Source organism: Archocentrus centrarchus, chromosome 17 (genome assembly GCF_007364275.1).
Source record: "Archocentrus centrarchus isolate MPI-CPG fArcCen1 chromosome 17, fArcCen1, whole genome shotgun sequence".
Taxonomy (NCBI): Eukaryota; Metazoa; Chordata; class Actinopteri; order Cichliformes; family Cichlidae; genus Archocentrus; species Archocentrus centrarchus.
Genome location: NC_044362.1, coordinates 23,760,093 through 23,777,703, shown reverse-complemented (window position 1 = coordinate 23,777,703; position 17,611 = coordinate 23,760,093). Strand labels below are relative to the sequence as shown.

Genomic DNA, 17,611 nt, shown 5'->3' with positions numbered 1-17,611 from the left:
TTCTTACATAGCACTTTTCTACTCAGTATGAGCACTCAAAGCGCTTACCACACTACCACAGTGGATTTAAAAGTAAATCAATATGTGACTGAAATGCAGACCTTCACCTCATTGTGTTTAACAAAAGTACTGTAATAACTATCTAGGAATTACAGCTATTTTTATACACGGTTCCCCATTATATAATATCTGGTGGCTGTGCTCTCCCTTAGAGACTCATACAGGTGTGTGGGGGCAGAGTAGAGCTGTTTCAGGCATGTCCATCCAGGAGAAGGCCCCGGGGCAGACCCTAGACATGCTGAAGAATTAGCTGGCTTGGGGACACCTTGGTGTGAGCTGGAGGAGTTGTTTAGACTGCTGCCAACCCGAACCCAGCGTCAGAAAATTGATGGATGGATAGATAATATTTGAAGTTATTTCAAAATGCTGGATTTGTATTTAATAACTTTATGTTGTAATTTTAAATATGAGGCCCAAGAGGTGCAAGTGAAGGCGGCCATCATCAGGCTGAAAAACCAAAATAAACCTATCAGAGAGCAAAAACTTTGGGAGGGGTCAAAAATAAATACAGTGGCCAGTTCAGCAACACCAAAAGGCCTGATAGACCACAGAAGGGATGATGGCAGAATTATTTCCATAGTTCAGAAAAACAACTTCCCAACACCTAGGAACACCTAGGAAAGTTAATCAAGAACTGTTGTGGACAAATTAGGATTGTCAAACACGCCTCTTTCAGCTCACTGAATGGCTTTACAGAATGTGCAAACTGCAGTGAAATCATTAATTACCGCTATTCCTTTTATGACTATGCCAGCATTTCTATACAGCAATGAAAATTTAAAGTAGTTTGAATCATAAAGAAGTGAACATGTGAAGGTTTTCCCCCATTTCACTGATCTGTAACATCTCAGCATCTATTGTCCGTCAGGTTTTAAAGGAGTTGGGGGAAAGGGCTTTTTTTTTTTTTTTTTTTTTTTTTAAACTCGGGTTTAAGATCTCAGCTTTTTAAATGGTGAATATCTTCTTCACTGTAAAGAAAACCAATACTCTGTAGGGGTACTTTTCTAAATAGGTTATTTAGCACTGGTGTTATTGGTCTGGTTACACTGACATTTGCTGGTGTGACCAGGCCTTGAGGCTGGCTGAGAGCTGAGTGCAGTGGAAATATTTAGTGTTTTTTCAGCAGAACAGTTTGCAGATTTGACTTTTCACTCCCCTTATGGGTGGTGCAGACTGTATGGTAGCAGGTGCTGTTAGGCTGCTTATGTTCGGCAGTTTGATTCCCTCACTACCCTGCTGAGTCCAACATTCAGAAAACACGACTTCGTTCTGCTCCTCACTTTGCACTGAGCGCAAACAAGCATCCGTACGTGAAACGTTCCACTAACTCAGACACACTGTGGAAATAAAACAGAACAAAATCAACATAGTGAAATGGAAAAGTGCCGTACTAGACTTTGTTTCAGTTAGGTTTATTTTCCTCCTCGTTGCCCTCTGCCGAGGGCGTTTGCTGAGGTGGGTGCTGAGGGGTGTCTTCGCTCTTATTGGCTTGCTCCTCTGTGGCCTCTGGCTCAGGTTTAGCTGAGGGCCCCTCGGTCTGTGGCGTGGCGGTTTGTGTGCAGTTGATCGGTGCGAGCACTATGGCAGGCTGCAGGAGACAGAAAACAAATGTCTGTGTGAGTTAGCTGAAAGGAATCAGGCTGAAAGCTAAAATTAGTGACAGGAGTTACAGGACAGCTGAAGACAAACAGACCGAATGCTAGACAGTTAAAAATTTAACCCCAGGAAATGAAGCTTTGTTTTCAGAGGTATTCCTGAATGGAACAATAGAAAAGTCCCACTAAGGTTTTTATCCCCATCAAACTACACAGAAAGGTAATCTACATCAACATCAGCCCCACTAATGAAGTCAGAGTTTGCCATCTGATCACTAGTTTACAGAAATGAAACAAAGTTAGGAGAGCGGGGTGGGGTGGGGGGGTACTACGAAGCAAGTTCAACACAGCCAGGCTTGCTTTGCATTAGCTGGCTCGACAAAACCTAAAAGCCCAGTCAGAGATAACAGGTATCCCAACAGTGGATATCAGCTTCCTCTGTTCACTCAGGTTTTCTGCCTCAGGCTCTGCATGCTCACATAAAGAGGGGGCATCTGATGCATCTTTTCACTTGTAGTCTTGACATAATAAGCACCACCTATTTCATATTATCACAGGAATGGGTGATAGAGAGCTACACTATACTGCCAAACGTATTCACTCATCAAATCTAAATCATTGAATTCAGGTGTTCCAATCACTTCCACGGCCACAGGTGTATAAAACCAAGCACCTAGGCCTGCAGACTCCTTCTACAAACATTTGTGAAAGAACAGGTCACTCTCAGTGAATTCCATCATGGTACCGTCATTGGATGCCATCTGTTCAATAAATCCAGTCATGAAATTTCCTCACTACACAGTCAACTGTTAGTGTTATTATAAAGTGGCAACTCAAACATGAAGTGGTAGGCCACGTAAAATGACAGCGTGGGATCAGTGGATGCTGAGGCGCAGAGTGCACAGAGGTCACCAATTTTCTGCAAAGTCAATTGCTACAGACCTCCAGATGTCATGTGGCTTTCAAATTAGCTCAAGAACAGTGAGTGCATAGAGAGCTTTGTGGAAACGGTTTCCATGGCCAAGCATTTGGCATCCAAGCCTTACATCACCAAGCACAATGCAAAGCATCGGTTACAAGGGTGTAAAGCACGCTGCCTGGACTCTAGAGCAGGGCAGACATGTTCTCTGGAGTGACAAATCATGCTTCTCCACCTGGAAATCCAATGGATGAGGCTGGATTTGGAGGCTACCAGGGGAACGGTACTTGCATGACTGCATTGTGCCAAGTGTAAAATTTGGTGTGGGGTTGTTTTTCAGGATTTAGACACAGCTGCTTACTTCCAGTGAAAAGAACTCTTAATGCTTCAGCATTCCAAGACATTTTGGACAATTTCATGCACCCAACTTTGTGGTAACAGTTTCGGGATGGCCCCTTCCTGTTCCAACATGACTGCGCACCAGTGCACAAGGCAAAGACCTTAAAGACATGAATGAGTGGGTCTGATGTGGAAGAACTTGACAGACCTGAATGTGAGCCAGGCCTTCTCACCCAACATCAGTGTCTGACCTTTACAAATGCGCTTTTGGAAGAATGGTCAAAAATTCCCATAAACTGGCACCTGGGTGGCTTAGTGGTGAAGCCGGCGACCACATACACACGCCGCGTTGCGGTGCAGGCGGCGCAGGTTCGCGTCCCGGCCCGGTGCCGATTTGCCGGCGTGTCTTCCCCTGTATCTTTCCCCCATTTCCTGTCTCTCTCCACTGTCACAAAAAGCCGCTGTGGCCAAAAAAAAAAAAAAATTCCCATAAACTAAACTTTGCAGAAAGTCTTCCCAGAAGAGTTGAAGCTGTTATAGCTGAAAAAGGTGGGCCGACATCCTATTAAACCCTATAGATTAAGAATGGGATGTGACTCAAGTTCATATGTGTGAAGGCAGATGACTGAAAACATTTGGCAATATAGTGTATAAAGATTATCAGCAAAAATCAACACTGGTGCTGCAAGGAAAGCATTAGAGCTAATCATTTGAATTCATAAGTTAATATAATATTCCACTCAGTGGCAGAGCTAAATTGTCACCTCATCTGCCACTTGAAACCAGTTACACGTGGACAGGCAGACCTTTTCCTCTGCTTCTACAGTTGCTTGATTTTTACGTCAACCAGTCTTGTTTGTTTTTAAGTCATTCTAGATCTGCTGCCACTGTTTGCAGCAGCTATCGCCACTTTTTTGTTGTTCAGGATAAGACAAAGCACTGCTGCATAGTAGAGCTTTGAAACTTTAAACATTAAAGGCTACTCAGGGCATTCAGGTCCGACAGACAGATTCCTGCTACTTGTTGGCGCATAGTTTGCACTGCTGTGACTTTACAGCACGACTTCTTTTGCTGGTGACAGGGCTACACATGGCATTTATAAAACATATTCCTTCAGCAGAGAATCTGAATCTATAAAGAATCAGTGAAAATGTGAGACTTTCAGCAGGTTTTAAACAGAACCTGCTCCAAACCAGGTTATGTGTTCAGCATCAGTTGCCACAGTGATCTAACCAGGTTCAAAGACAGCCACCCGTGCGACACTGAAAACTCTGACTTCAGGCTCAACATAGTTCACTAACCCATTAATCTTGCTTCGTAGTACGCCCGTCGGGATGTTTAATGGTGGTGTAAAGCCCAGTTTGAATACCTGCAGTGACATTCACAGACAGCTGAGCCCTCAGCAGCAGACTAGAGCACACCCACAGTAAAATAAAGGGTGAGGAGCAGCAATGGAGGGAAGGAGGGGGACAGTGAAACAGAAAGAGGCAGTTGGAACAGATGGAATTATTTAAAGGGGTTACTCAACTTGAAATTCTACTTTAGTCTGAATGTTATTTAACACTAGTTTTTTTTTTTTTTTTTGGTTTTGTCGTTTTTCTTTCTTTGTTTCTTTCTTTCTTTTTTTTTTTTTAAAGTCTTTTTGTTCTTCGGCAGTAGGCAGTCATATCAAACTGGTATTCACCACAAATCCACTTCCAGTCCAGAACTGGGGCAACTCCCTGCGCCACAGCGCTACAGTGAGGCTGGTGAGCAGAGTGCAAGGCACCAGGTAGAGCAAAGCCGGCTGACCCATCTGCATCATGGCCAGTGCCACGAAGGTGATCAGCAGGCCGATGCCGTAAGCTGACAGGGAGAGAGACAGAGACAGACATCACTTTAGATCCTGCACATTTTCAGGTATTCCTTTCACACCAGTGTACGTTGGTCCACTGCTTTATTCGTATTTAAAGGTCATCCTCAGTCTAGCTTACATATCGACCTATATCCACCTGAAAAATGTGGGAAGTTACTGTCTTTTGTCCTAAGGCTTATTCTGTCCATCTGTCCCTAAAGCCTGTACCCCATCTGGAAAACTATAAGACATTTTCAGCTCCTTCTACTCCAAAAATCACCTGAATCTCATTGTACATTCTGTATAATGACAATAAAGGCATTCTATTTTATTCTATTCTAATATCAGAGCGCTGATCAAGCTAAATGAATTTAAGATCCCTGACCCTGACAATTTGAGATGACCTATTCTGATGTTTTACTTTTCCTCGGGGGGGTTTGCATCTCACTCCTGATCCTATTCACATGTGTAACCATGTGTGTGCATTATTGACCTTTTTTTTTGTGCCTTTTTTTAAAATTATTATTCTCTACCAGAGGTGGGAAGATTTTTTTAACATCACAGATGTGATTTTAATCCCACCCACAGCATTTTTTTTTTGTATTTTAATCCTAGTTACTACCACAGTTTTCGGCTGTTTTTCAGTGAACAGGCCGATCCTCTAATTTAAATCTCATCTGGAGAAACGTTCCTATAATCTCAAGTAGATTTCTGAGGGGTATTTTTTCCCCCTCGCAGGATGAGCTGCTTGTTCTTTTATTAACTATGAACATAATTCCCAAAGTTGCTGCAGAAGGGCTGAAGAGTCATTTACACACAAAAAATGATTTTCCATTTCCAAAGAAACAAGCAGAGCTCAAGAAACAAATCAGCAGGATTTTAAAATGACATTTTCTGTTACTGGAGAATAAACCTAAATAAGAAAATATTCAGAAGATCAAAATTAATGAAAACACAAAAAAATCTTCATCTTAGACTTATGTGATGGCGGAAGTTGTGAATAAAGGTTCAGGACTTTTGCATTTTGAGTCATGGAATCAGTGGAGACATGTTAACACAGAGATATCGGCCTATTTGCAAATCAATATTACACCAGAAACAAAATAAGAGGATCAGGATAGGAAAACTTAAGTGCTGATATTCTCTATTGGCTAGTCTTAATAATAATCCATATTTATTACATTACATGCCCCATGATAATTTTGCCTGGGTTAATCTACAGAGAAGCACATCCCCTTATCAATCTCATTCCCATCTGAACAAGGCTCATCATAACATCAATATTTCACAGAGTATAGCCCCTTCATCCTCCCCTCAAGACCACATGCATACCGACTGTACAGGCCACAAAGTAGATCCTCGAGGATTGAGTTAAAATGTCAAATCTGTGACAGTACGCCACCAGCAGACCTGAGAGGAAAAAAGCAAAGAAATATTCAGAACAAAGAGAAAGACACCAGCCATATTAACAGACATCCATTTTTTTAATTCTTTTTTAAAATCTGTTTGAGAGAAAGATGTCATCTGCAACTGATTTCCAAGTGGACAATCCCCTTGCTCTTGCTTTGAAAGTTCTCTCAAGTCTCTGTTTTCCTTCCAGCTGGCTCGCTGTCCACATTGCCGCTGAGGCGGTACCTGAATGATTCAGCCCATTGAACTCCACGGTGCTCTGGAGATCAGCTGGAAGGCCACTCTAACTCTGTGGTATTATAGTCTTATGTGTTTTTTCATTTTGGCTATTTATCTTCAGTTAATTTCAGTGTCCGTTGGTTTCCAGAGAAGGTTTATTTGTTTCAGTTTAGTTTAGTTTAATTTGTTTCAGTGGCACAAATTTTGCCACTTCAGTTTTTATTTTTTACACATTTCTATGATATAGCAAATAACCAGTCTGTCATGGTGAAGAGGGAGCTGAGCGTGAAAGCGAAGCTGTCAATCAACTGGTCAATCTACATCCCTACTCTCACCTATGGTCACGAGCTTTGTGTAGTGACCGAAAGAACACGATCGCAAATACAAGCGGCAGAAATGAGCTTCCACCGAAGTTGAGGTGGTTCAGCCATGTGACTAGGATGCCTCCTGGGCGCCTCTTTGGTGAGGTGTTCCAGGCGTTTTTCTTAAGCTTTTTTGTTTGTTTGTTTTTATGGTTCTTCTACAGTTATTCTTTTAACTTTGTTTTAAAGTTACTGTAACAGTTCAGTTATGTCTCTTTGGTGAACATCAGTAGTGCCTACATGTGCTGTGTACATAACATGACTTGACATATAGGCATATAATTTAAATGTGGTTGTGGATATATATTTACAGAAAAACCATAATGTCTTCATTATTTGAGAGGAACAACATCTCTTACTACACACACTTTAGCCATCTGTGACAGTGATCAGTGTGGTTGCAGCGTTCTGTGTTATGATAAAACATTTGTATACCTGGTACTAAAATATCTCCAAAGCCAAGGAGCGAGAAGGGACGGTCACAAAGAGCCAGAGGGGAGGAGTTTAACCGTGGCACTTTGAGCACCATGGGAAGCTGAAGAAAACACAAACATTGGTGTCACCATCAACTACACTTCCTCTGAGCTGAGAGGTGCATTTGAGAGCTGTCAGATTTAACTGAGGTGTACAATGTAGGCTCACCTTTTCATGTGTGGAGGAGTCAGAGGGACCAGCCGCTACCTCCACCATTATACTTTCCCCACTCTGAGGAGAGAAGGTAAGGGGTAAAACAACACAGTCGACAAAGACTGAAGAGTCTTGTGTGACAACAGTTCTGACATACCTTTGTGAAGAAAGGTGTAATAAATACGAAGAAAACATCGTACACAAACAGGACCGTCATTAGTAAAGTGCAAGCCTGAAGGAGGGAGAAAAACAAATCAGGTGAGTTTGGAACCAAAGCTTCACACAAAGTAAACACGTCTTTTTATGGCTCAGATCTGGCACCTTAAATGTGGACAGCCTGACTGTTTTGAGCATGTAGAGACAGAAGGCGATCCCCAGGGCGTCCTGTAACACCCACGCCCACCTGGAAGATACGCAACACGAGTGTTAGTCAGCCAGCACCATCACCGTATCATGTACCTCAAAACGTGTTATCACACACAGATGTTACGCCACCCAATAAACACACCCACAATAATTCTGCCCTCGAACCAAAATTCTTGGGTGCTGGAAGAAATTCTGCAGCAGAGTCTGTAAGACCAACAGTTTCAACACCTTTAATACTTCAGCAGAGAGGTTCAACACTTTTATCATTTTTATACAGGACAAAAAAAAATCATCATCTTTCCAAGTGAAAGTGACATTTTCCCCAAATACAATCACTAGCCTCATTCTGAATTTTAAGCCAGACGATATTCACTTCTGGACAAGCCCACAATAGGAAGTAATGATTTGCCTGAGTGGTAAGAGGGGCCTGAATGGTAAGACTTCTGGACAGGTGTGATGAAGTATCTACTATGACCACAATACTGAGCTTGATATCTGCCATTTGAAAGCAAACTATTCAAGTTTCGGCTGTGTTTCTTCGATGCTTTCAGTCGCAGTTTATAGTTAAAATTTTGCCCTTTAATGCAAAAATATTTCTCATCCAAGTTCAGCATTTAAAGGCCCATCCACAAATAAAGCTATCTGCACTCTGCATTGCTTTGTAGCCAACAGTTGGTCGCAACACTGGACATCTCAGGCTCTAGCTATGTAGGTAACAAATTTACATGCAGGGCTGTCGTAATATCATAATTCATGGGCTGTAGTGTAGATAGCTACAAAAGGTTAGTGGTAATAAAAAGTTGCAGAGACCTACAGTGACAACCAAATCATTTTTGGGGTCAGGTGTGTATATTCATAAAACAAGAGATAAAACACTGCAGGACATTAAAAAGAGGACAGCCCGAACCAACAGAGGAGACACTTACTTCACTTCACCGATATACGCAGTACTCAGTTTGTAAAGAAAATACTGTGGTGACAAAACTGAAACTTGGTGCAGGATTGTTTATGTGATCCTGTTTTTTTTTTTTTAATTTCAACCTATCACAGTTACTGTTACTACTGGTATATCCTGATTATTTACCCCACCTACATATGTCAATCAACAGTATCCCTTACTCCCATTGATATTCACTTCAAGTTTAACTTGGTACCTGGCCTCCTTTTCACCGCTAACGATTATGTCACCTGTCATCACTACAAGTTGGTGAATTTCACCATCCTTCCGTGTTCTCTGGTCAGCACATCGCAGCTTGTATCTTCTGACTGTGAAACCCTGTGGAGCCTGTGTCTGTATCTGCAGAGGAAGTAATTCAACGTTTTTTTTTTGGCACTCACTGGTCTTCATTGCGAAACACCATCCAGATGATGCTGACACTGATGCAGAGGGCTGACAGCAGCAACATGCGAATCTGCGGCCGCTTGTGCAGGTACGGCAGGTTGTTCTCCGGGATCCTGTTGTCAAAACATGGACCAAATGTCAACCATAACAACAGCACATTTTCTCAAGGAAACACAGTCACTATAAAGCATGCAATGCAACTAAATAATTATTTTAATTATGGATTAATCTGCAGATTATTCACCAGTAATCATTTGGTCTACAAACACAAGAAATTAGGTTGAACAAACAAAGTTTATATTTTAACTTCCTGCAGACAAAGGTGTTATGAAACTGTTGGATCCACATCTCTGAAAAAAACTTCCAAAAAGGTTCCTGAACCATTTAACAGTTGGCATTTTAGTTCAAAGTAACTACAGTTGTGGTCAGAAGTTTTCATATACACATCATGGGAATTGATGTCATGTTAATTTGGGGGTTTTAATGATGTCTTTGAACTGCTGAACCATGGTGGAATACATCTTTACAGCACACATTTTAATTGACTTAACAAAAAACAAACAAACAAGAATTGGGTTCTCTCTCTCTCACTATATATATTTGTGTATATATATATATATATATATATATATATATATATATATATATATATATATATATATATAGTAACTTGTACATTCAGTTCTTCTCATTGTAGATGTATGCTGAACAGTTCAAAGAAATCATTAAAAGTCCAAAATGACCGTACTGTATGAATTTTTTTTTCTTTCCCCCACTGGAGTGAAAGTGTTCATCACAGAAATTTTCTTTGCACAAAGGGTGGAGTCCCATCTGTTGAAATCAAGTCAAATAGTACTACCAGCTTATTAATCACTGATGTCAAGCTCCATTAACCTACTGCTTCCTTTTATTTATTTATTTTTTAGTGGGAAGCTGGGGTTGTTGAGTGGGGGGTCTGTAGACATATGACCGTATAGGTGTTGAAACTGAAATAAAAACAAAATTAAAAAAAAAAAAAAACATATGTGTGGGGAGCAAAAGACAAATGTCATGTTGTTTACAGCGTTATGACACCCATTGATGTGACCGAGGTCTTACCTGCACTTGCAGAAAGGAAGTCTCCTGACAAACGGCCACAGGCAGCTGTACAGGCCGACAGAGGAGGCCAAACAGAAGATCCTGATGACCCAAATGGCTAAACAGTGAGGAAACAACAGAAGTAGGCAGATGAGCGCATATCATCATGTGAGGCAACACACTTCTTTGTCATCCCTGCTCCTTAAATGCCTGAATAGTGGTATTGCTTTCACTGTTTTACACTATCACCATCAGCAGCTTTCAGCAGCTTTTTAATCTGTTTAAAGGGGAAATGTTATCTCAGCCATTAAGCCCTTTATCAGTGCAGCCATTATTTGCACTCAGCAGAGTCTGAATCTACTGCAGTGTAATGCTGGACAGCAAGCAGCTCTGCAAGAGGAAATGATCTCTGAGGAATCTCAGCTAAAACTGGAGCTAAATGGAGAGATGTTTATCTCCATTTGTTTAATAAGATTAGTTTAGAAGCTCTGACATTTTAACCAGCAATCCTGTTTTTTATTATCTTATTTCATATATTTTCTTTTTGCACCTGTGTGTGCTGTGCATGCAGTTTGTTACAGTTAATTTTTAAAATTTCTTTACCTTTTTTTCTTCAGTTTATTATATTGTATTGCATTTAAATTTTTTCTTATTTAGCTCATTTAATTTAATTTGCCCTTAGTCTACTTAACTGAGTTCCTTTCTATTATTTAGTTTTTACCTTATGGAAATATTTGTTTTGTTGTTTTATTTTATTGAGCTATATATTTATTCTTCTTATTTAAGCTATTTTTAAAGGTTGTGTTCATTTTTGCTACTGCAATACAGGAATTTTCCAACTTTTCAGATAAATTAATTCGATCTTGTCTGCTTACCATGTCTTTCATTGCATGGTGCTGCTGCTGCTCACACTGTTGGTATCACAGAGCAGCTGATCAGGCTGAAAGTGTCCAGCATAGCAACAACGTTGGAAGCAAAGTAGTTCTGAAGCGAAGTTAAAGAAGATGGGTCTAAGCTTAAGAGACTGATGCAGGGGTGATATACCTGCATTCTATCATCGTGGACCATGTGAGACTGAAGAACAAGAGGACTTCGTGAGGACTTAAGGGAACTTTGAGAATGCTGTGCGTTTCAGAGACATGGCTGCAGGTATCTACTTTGTTACCACCAATGGCTTTACAGACAGGTTACAGACAGGCAAATGTGTCTAATCTGAGTACGCTATTAAACTGAGTGTGCAATATACTGTAGATAAAAAGAGCACAAATTTACCAAGTGAAGAGAAGAAATTTGAGAATGTTTTTAAATTAGTTTAAAAATTTGACAGTGATTGCCCACTAAGTTCAGGATTTCTCCATTCAGGCATGTTTCAGTCAAGGAAAATGAGGACATCTGCAAGATACAGGTAAAAACAATTTTATAGCCAGTGAAACCTATTTAAGATGATTCATCACTAGGGGTGGGGTTATGTTATTGTCTCCATTACTCTCACAAACGCTTAACTCAGAGTGAACATACTCAGAGAGGTTTGACCTAAATCAGCAGCTCTGGAACCATTTCAGATCAGGATTCGAGTTTGTTAAACCTGCTTCTGAGAGTCAGTAAAAATAAGCACATCCTCATGATTTCATTTGTTTCTCAAGTGGAAAAATTTCATTTGAGTTCACCTTTCTGTCCATGTTTTCTTGCACAGTGTTTTTCTTTTTTATACACATTTTTAATTTTAAGGGTGTTTTCCTTTTTTTCCCCCACTTTGAGGTTTTTTTTTTTTTTTGCACATAGTCTATGCTGGGTTTTTTTGAGATTTTTTCACATCTTTTCCACAACTTCAATCCAGGGAAAATCCATACCGAGTGATGCCAAGCCACAGTGAGTAAGGACAAATTAAAGGTTTTGAGAGGCCAACAACCCCCCCAAGGCAGTAATAAATACTGGGCAGAAAAGAAACCACCATCATTTACTGGTCATATAAAGGTGGTTCTGACCTAAGTATTTCTTATCTTTTAAAGATTTCCTCCAGCACGACTAGTATAGCAGCAGTTATATTCTGTGTACAGATTGTGTGTGTCCCCGTCGTACCCAGGCGATCGTAGAAAAAGTAGAGTAGCACCAGCATGTTGCAGCACATGACGACGAAAACACAAATCATGATGGGGGTGACATCTACGGTCTCCTCGTCTTGCTTCTCTGCGCCATCGTCCCGTTTGTGCTTCATGTACCGTCTGCAGGGAGACAACCAGCAGTGAGTAACTCTAAAGACAAACAGTATCTATATACATTTGCTTGCTCTGAGGTTTTTTTTCTTTCACATCTCAAATTGCAGATTACTCCCTGATGTTTGGTGATTTGCCAAAACATCCAGGATAACCACCTTGCCATCAACAGTCAATATTTACTGTCATATGGTCAGCTGGCTGGCTTTTACTTCCATCCTGAGTTGAAAACACACACTCATAATCGCAAATGTGTTTTTGCCTGTGGTGCTGTGCGTCAGCGACCCCATCTGACTGTGCCCTCATTCACCTTGGAAAACTCCAAAAGGACAGATTTGGATTGGCTTAAGCCGATGAGTCACCCATACTCAAATAAACAGTGCTGCCCTTTAGTGAAGTTACAGTGGTAAGATGCAGATTGCTTGGTTTGAAAAGAAGCACATATAGTCAGTCGTCACGAACATGCACTTGCAGTTCTTTGCCAGGAAAACTGACAAATGTTCTCTGGAGATGCCTCTCCTGATGAATTATCTCTGATGTAAATTTAGTAGCTGAGACTAAAAGCATGATGTGCACATGCTTCAGGAATCTTTGTGTTAACCAAAACTTGCATCATTTTACTGTTGTACCGCTTAATGCAGTTTTGGTCAGTCCAGATTAACATCACATTTTAACAAAGAAAGCCTGAATCATCCCACCGTCATCCCGCAACACAGCTGGAAATCTAACATTGTGGGCTATTCCACTTTGAATCCATCATTCACTCACTTTTTGCTGTCTCTGCTGCCAGCCCAGTAGCCTCCAATGGCCACCGTTCCTACTGCCATCAAGAAGATGATCACCATGTTATAGTCCAAGACCGGCTCGTTGGGTGCGTACATAGCAACCAGCTGTCCTTTACCAAAGGTCTGTAAAAGTAAGGAACAGCATTAGATCAAGTTACCAATTCCGAGCACAGCGTAAAACTTTGGTGTATTTGCCTGATTTCAACCTGCATATTGTTATTCTTGGACTCTATACTACAGTAATTATGCATGATTCATAGTTCAAAATAATCCTCATTTTATACTCTGTTTTTATTATTATTTTATAATCTCTGAGAAATATTTCCAACACCTGGTCGACTCTGTGCTCTGAAGAATTGAGACCGTTCTGAAACCAAAACAGGGTCCAACCAGGTACTACCAGAGTGTACCTAATAAAGTGTCCAGTGAATGTATATGACACAACATTAGAAATGGCATAATACAGCCACTTTAAATTCCCAGGTGTAGAATTTCTAAAGTGAGCAAACAGGAAAAGAAAGACATCAGTTTCGACCTCCCACCTTGCTTATGTCCAACATATCAGAGTAGCTGAGCAGTGCTACAGGAATGTCAATCTCCTCATACTGAGTCTTGTTTCCTGCTGGTGGTGTCTGTAGGAAAAAACAAAATAAAACAACAAACACATTTCTGACTTGCAATGGACTAAAATCTGTTTAATTCTGACACAGAATAGCTGCGAACAACTGTCTTACAAGTCTGTCCTTGCTGACAATGAGCAGGCCCTTGGCACCATTAATCTGGGCCAGGCGAACCTTTTCATAGAAAGTGCAGTTGCCCCTCATCACCATGGGGATACGGTTCGGGAAGCCACCCTCTGGGACCTCAGAGGCTGAGCACAGGACCGATGTTGTCAAGTCGTAGATCTGGAGACGTGACTGCGAAACAAAAAGTTTGGGAGAACTCTGTCAGAGGTATCTAAATACAGTAATTCAAGATGATGATGACTGTTTTAATTAACTTTTAGTCATAACATACTGTTTATTATTCTTTTAAGGAACTAAAAAAAAAACTCTCCTCATTTAGTGTAAAAGAGGCTGCCCTGCCATAAAGATCCTTGTGTTTCTACAAGACTATTTGTACAGTTTTGTTTCTCATTATACACCAATATCCAAAAATAAAACCCTGATACAAGCATGACTGAGAAACTGTAATTCCTGTATTTATTTCCTGCTGAGTGTACCTACTATATTCTGATATCATTCATAAAGATCTCCAGTGTTTGCACTTGGTTCAGAAAGTAACTGCTCAAGTCCTAGCGGGCAATGAAAGTGGAGATCACATTTCAGCTTCCCGTATGTGTCTTTCTAAGAAAAGATGTTATTGTACGCTGTGGTTTAGCCTCACTGCACTGTGTGGCCTTGAAGCAATTTGAATGATTATGTTTGGTTATACCTCTCTGTTAGTGACTTACTGCCTTATTGAGGTCCTGAGGTAAACGTGCCCACTGAGAGTTGAAGAATATGCAGTAATCTTTTCCTTTGCTCTTGCCCTTGTCACTGAAATGGGCCATGCCATACTCTCCCACCACCTGTCAACATGAAAATAATGTCTGGATCATTCCACATGTCCAAGAAATATTTTAACCTTGAATTCCACATGCAATAGAACTGTTGATGTTTTGCTGTTAAACTGAAGAAAGCTCATTAACAAGGCAACAGTAAAAAGGCATTTTTTTTGTTCACATTGACACAAGCTCCACTATCATACAAGTTGCCTCTATCACATTATGAGACACTACACAAAACCCAACAAACATTCTTGCTGCCTTTGGTTCTGATCCAACACTTTACCAGAGACAAAATTTACAAGTGCCTCTTGCTTGGCACCATGTTAGCATTAACTCCTCTCCCAGCCATAAAAATGTACCTCTCACAATTTTTTTCTCTTTAGGCAATTTTGTCCACCTACATAAAGTCATCAGTTTTACCTCGTTATCTTCCTCACTCACAATTGAGGCATTTGATGTGCACTGATAAAGTAAATGAATTATTTTTTGCACAGCTACAGTACTAATATGCGGTTGACGCAGAACCTCAAGGCTCACCATTTGGGAACTATTGGTTTAGCTCTTCTATCGATGCCCTTCAGTATTCAACCTGAAATGTGTCTCCTTTGGATCCTTTATCAAATTGTGGTGGAGTACCTGTACTTGTTTAAGTGCCTTGGACACCTCATCCCAAAATTTTAGGACATTACCAGAATATGTGGATATAACTGCCTACATTTTCTCCCAAACTCGCTTGATTGTGCTGGAGTAACTTTACCGACTATAGCTGGTCTCATAGCTAGATTCCTTATATTGGAGTTGTAATTTAAAAAACGTCTCAGTTGGTATAGGAGGCAGGAGTTTACCTCATTCTTGACGTTTTAAATGAAGGTCCTTAACTGTCAATGTACAAAAAAAAGACCCCAGCATCTGTTTGAGAGGGTGTAATCCTCAATTCATAACCTTTTTAAGTGGACTTTAGTATACCATTCTTGATATGAATGGGGTGCACACAATATTATCAGTTCTTGTATGTATAATAATGCTAAACGGCACTACAAACTACAGCCTCCCACGTATAAAAAAAGCGCAATCACAGCTCCTATAATCAGGGTTTCTGCAGTGATATTTGCGGCTTTAAACGCCTCTGTAATACCGCTGCTTTCTGTCTTTCAGCCTAATATAAAAGCATGACAACCCTTAGTGATATGAACCCCCCCACTGAACACAAAGCAGAAAACCGGCTAATATCTGTTACAGTTTGACTCAGTTAGTTGGCTTTACTGTGTCGGGCAATGAAATTTCTCTCCTAAAGTCTGATTTCAGACGTGTTGCCGTATTTTTTACACCACTAGCGCAGTCTAAGTTAACATCCGACTCACTGTCGGCTAATCACTGCTAAGATAAACCCAGCGTTAGTTTCAGTGATGAGGTGAATCAGCACTAATCCTACTTCATTAATGCTCCATCAAAAGGTGAGTGTTGTGTAGGTTTCCAGGGCCCACGGTGATCTCCGCAAGCTAACAGGCATAGCATTCATGCTAATACTAACGGAGAGCGGCAAGGAAAAACAATCCGTATTTGTTAACCATGGGCTGCTGCGCGACGAACAGGTACCAAGGAGCAGATTTCGAACAAACAGACGCGGTCTCTCTCACCTTCTGGATGAGAAAGACGGCCCAGATCAGTGTTTCAGGGACCCTCATGTTGCCTAGCTTGTTGTTGTTGTTTCCCCCATCAACCAACCAACCGCTCCTGCTCGAGTCCCCTGCGCGAGAACCCCCACCGCCTTCTCTAACAGGCCGCGCCCATTTTGTTCGGCTACGCTGGATTGGCTGATGTTGTCATGTGCGATTCAGCCCTTAGCTGATTGGTTAAAAGACTGTCAAAAAACAGTAAAAATAGAAGCCGTCGTTGAAATCCCGAAAATATTACCATGTAGCTTTACAGTTAAATATACTATTTAAAACAATTTAAAACCTGTACCAAGAGTTACAGAGCCGTGCTTTTTATCTTCAGCGCCCAAAATGCAGATATCTAATCAAGTTTAAACAGACATTTCTGAAAACAAACCATTAACTTCGTATATTGGCAATTATGGCTCGAGAATATTAATTTTGGTACAATTGTGAGCCTGGGTTGATATTCTTGCAGGTCCCTGGTGGTCTAGTGGTTAGGATTCGGCGCTCTCACCGCCGCGGCCCGGGTTCGATTCCCGGTCAGGGAACGCTACTTTTCAAAGCTTGCCTTCTAGCAACTATCGCAACTTCTAGCACATGGAGAGTCAGTCAATAAAATACCACTCTCTGACGCGGGGGGAATATGCTTTCAGGCAACAAATTGCTTCCATGTTAAACCCAGTCACGTAATGTTGCGTTTCCACTGGTACCCTACTTTGAGCAGCTTGATTCGACTCGGCACGGTTTGTAGGCTTTTCCATTGCTGCGTTTCCATTAGTACCTACTCAGTGCAGCTCGACTCGGCTCCACACGGTTTGTAGGCATTTCCATTAGTACTAGGTGCTTTTTTAGAAGCCACTCAGCCAGGATTTCAAGCGATCTGAGCCGATCCAAAAATGTGACATCAAAGGACAGCATGCCACTGATTGTCCAGGAAGTGTTGTCACTAGCTGAGTCATGAGAGCAATTCCTTCACCAGAATCAGCTGTAACATTTGTAGAATTGACAGCAAGAAAATGAGGCACGCAAACCACTGGGAGGCTTGGTTGAATCTCCAGATCGACAGTTTCTATTGTTGTGTTGTGTTTTGTGTTGCATACAAATTACGTCAAGAGACTTTACATTACAATGCGCCAACTATACACCCCAGGCGGCAGATATCCAGCGAACTTCAAAGAAGTATAATAGGAATGAGTACTCGACCATGGGGTCTCCAGCAGTTGGGTATGTTAGCAGTATAACTACATTTATTACTT

At 41.0% G+C, this 17,611-nt stretch overlaps 1 protein-coding gene and 1 non-coding gene across 2 annotated transcripts; one reads left to right on the top strand and one right to left on the bottom strand.

Moving 5' to 3' along the window:
- Positions 1–954: 954 nt before the first annotated feature.
- On the bottom strand, positions 955–16,414 carry sppl2 (signal peptide peptidase-like 2). The gene is given in 16 exon segments (XM_030751850.1): positions 955–1,648; positions 4,598–4,758; positions 6,080–6,157; positions 7,174–7,273; positions 7,381–7,443; positions 7,523–7,597; positions 7,687–7,768; positions 9,070–9,186; positions 10,172–10,268; positions 12,230–12,372; positions 13,132–13,271; positions 13,691–13,780; positions 13,883–14,065; positions 14,602–14,718; positions 16,335–16,394; positions 16,397–16,414. Coding segments are annotated over 16 exon segments (1,710 nt in total). The 3' UTR covers positions 955–1,462.
- Positions 16,415–16,831: 417 nt separating this feature from the next.
- trnae-cuc (transfer RNA glutamic acid (anticodon CUC)) lies at positions 16,832–16,903 on the top strand. The gene has a single exon. It is a non-coding gene; the product is annotated as a tRNA-Glu (tRNA).
- Positions 16,904–17,611: the final 708 nt, after the last annotated feature.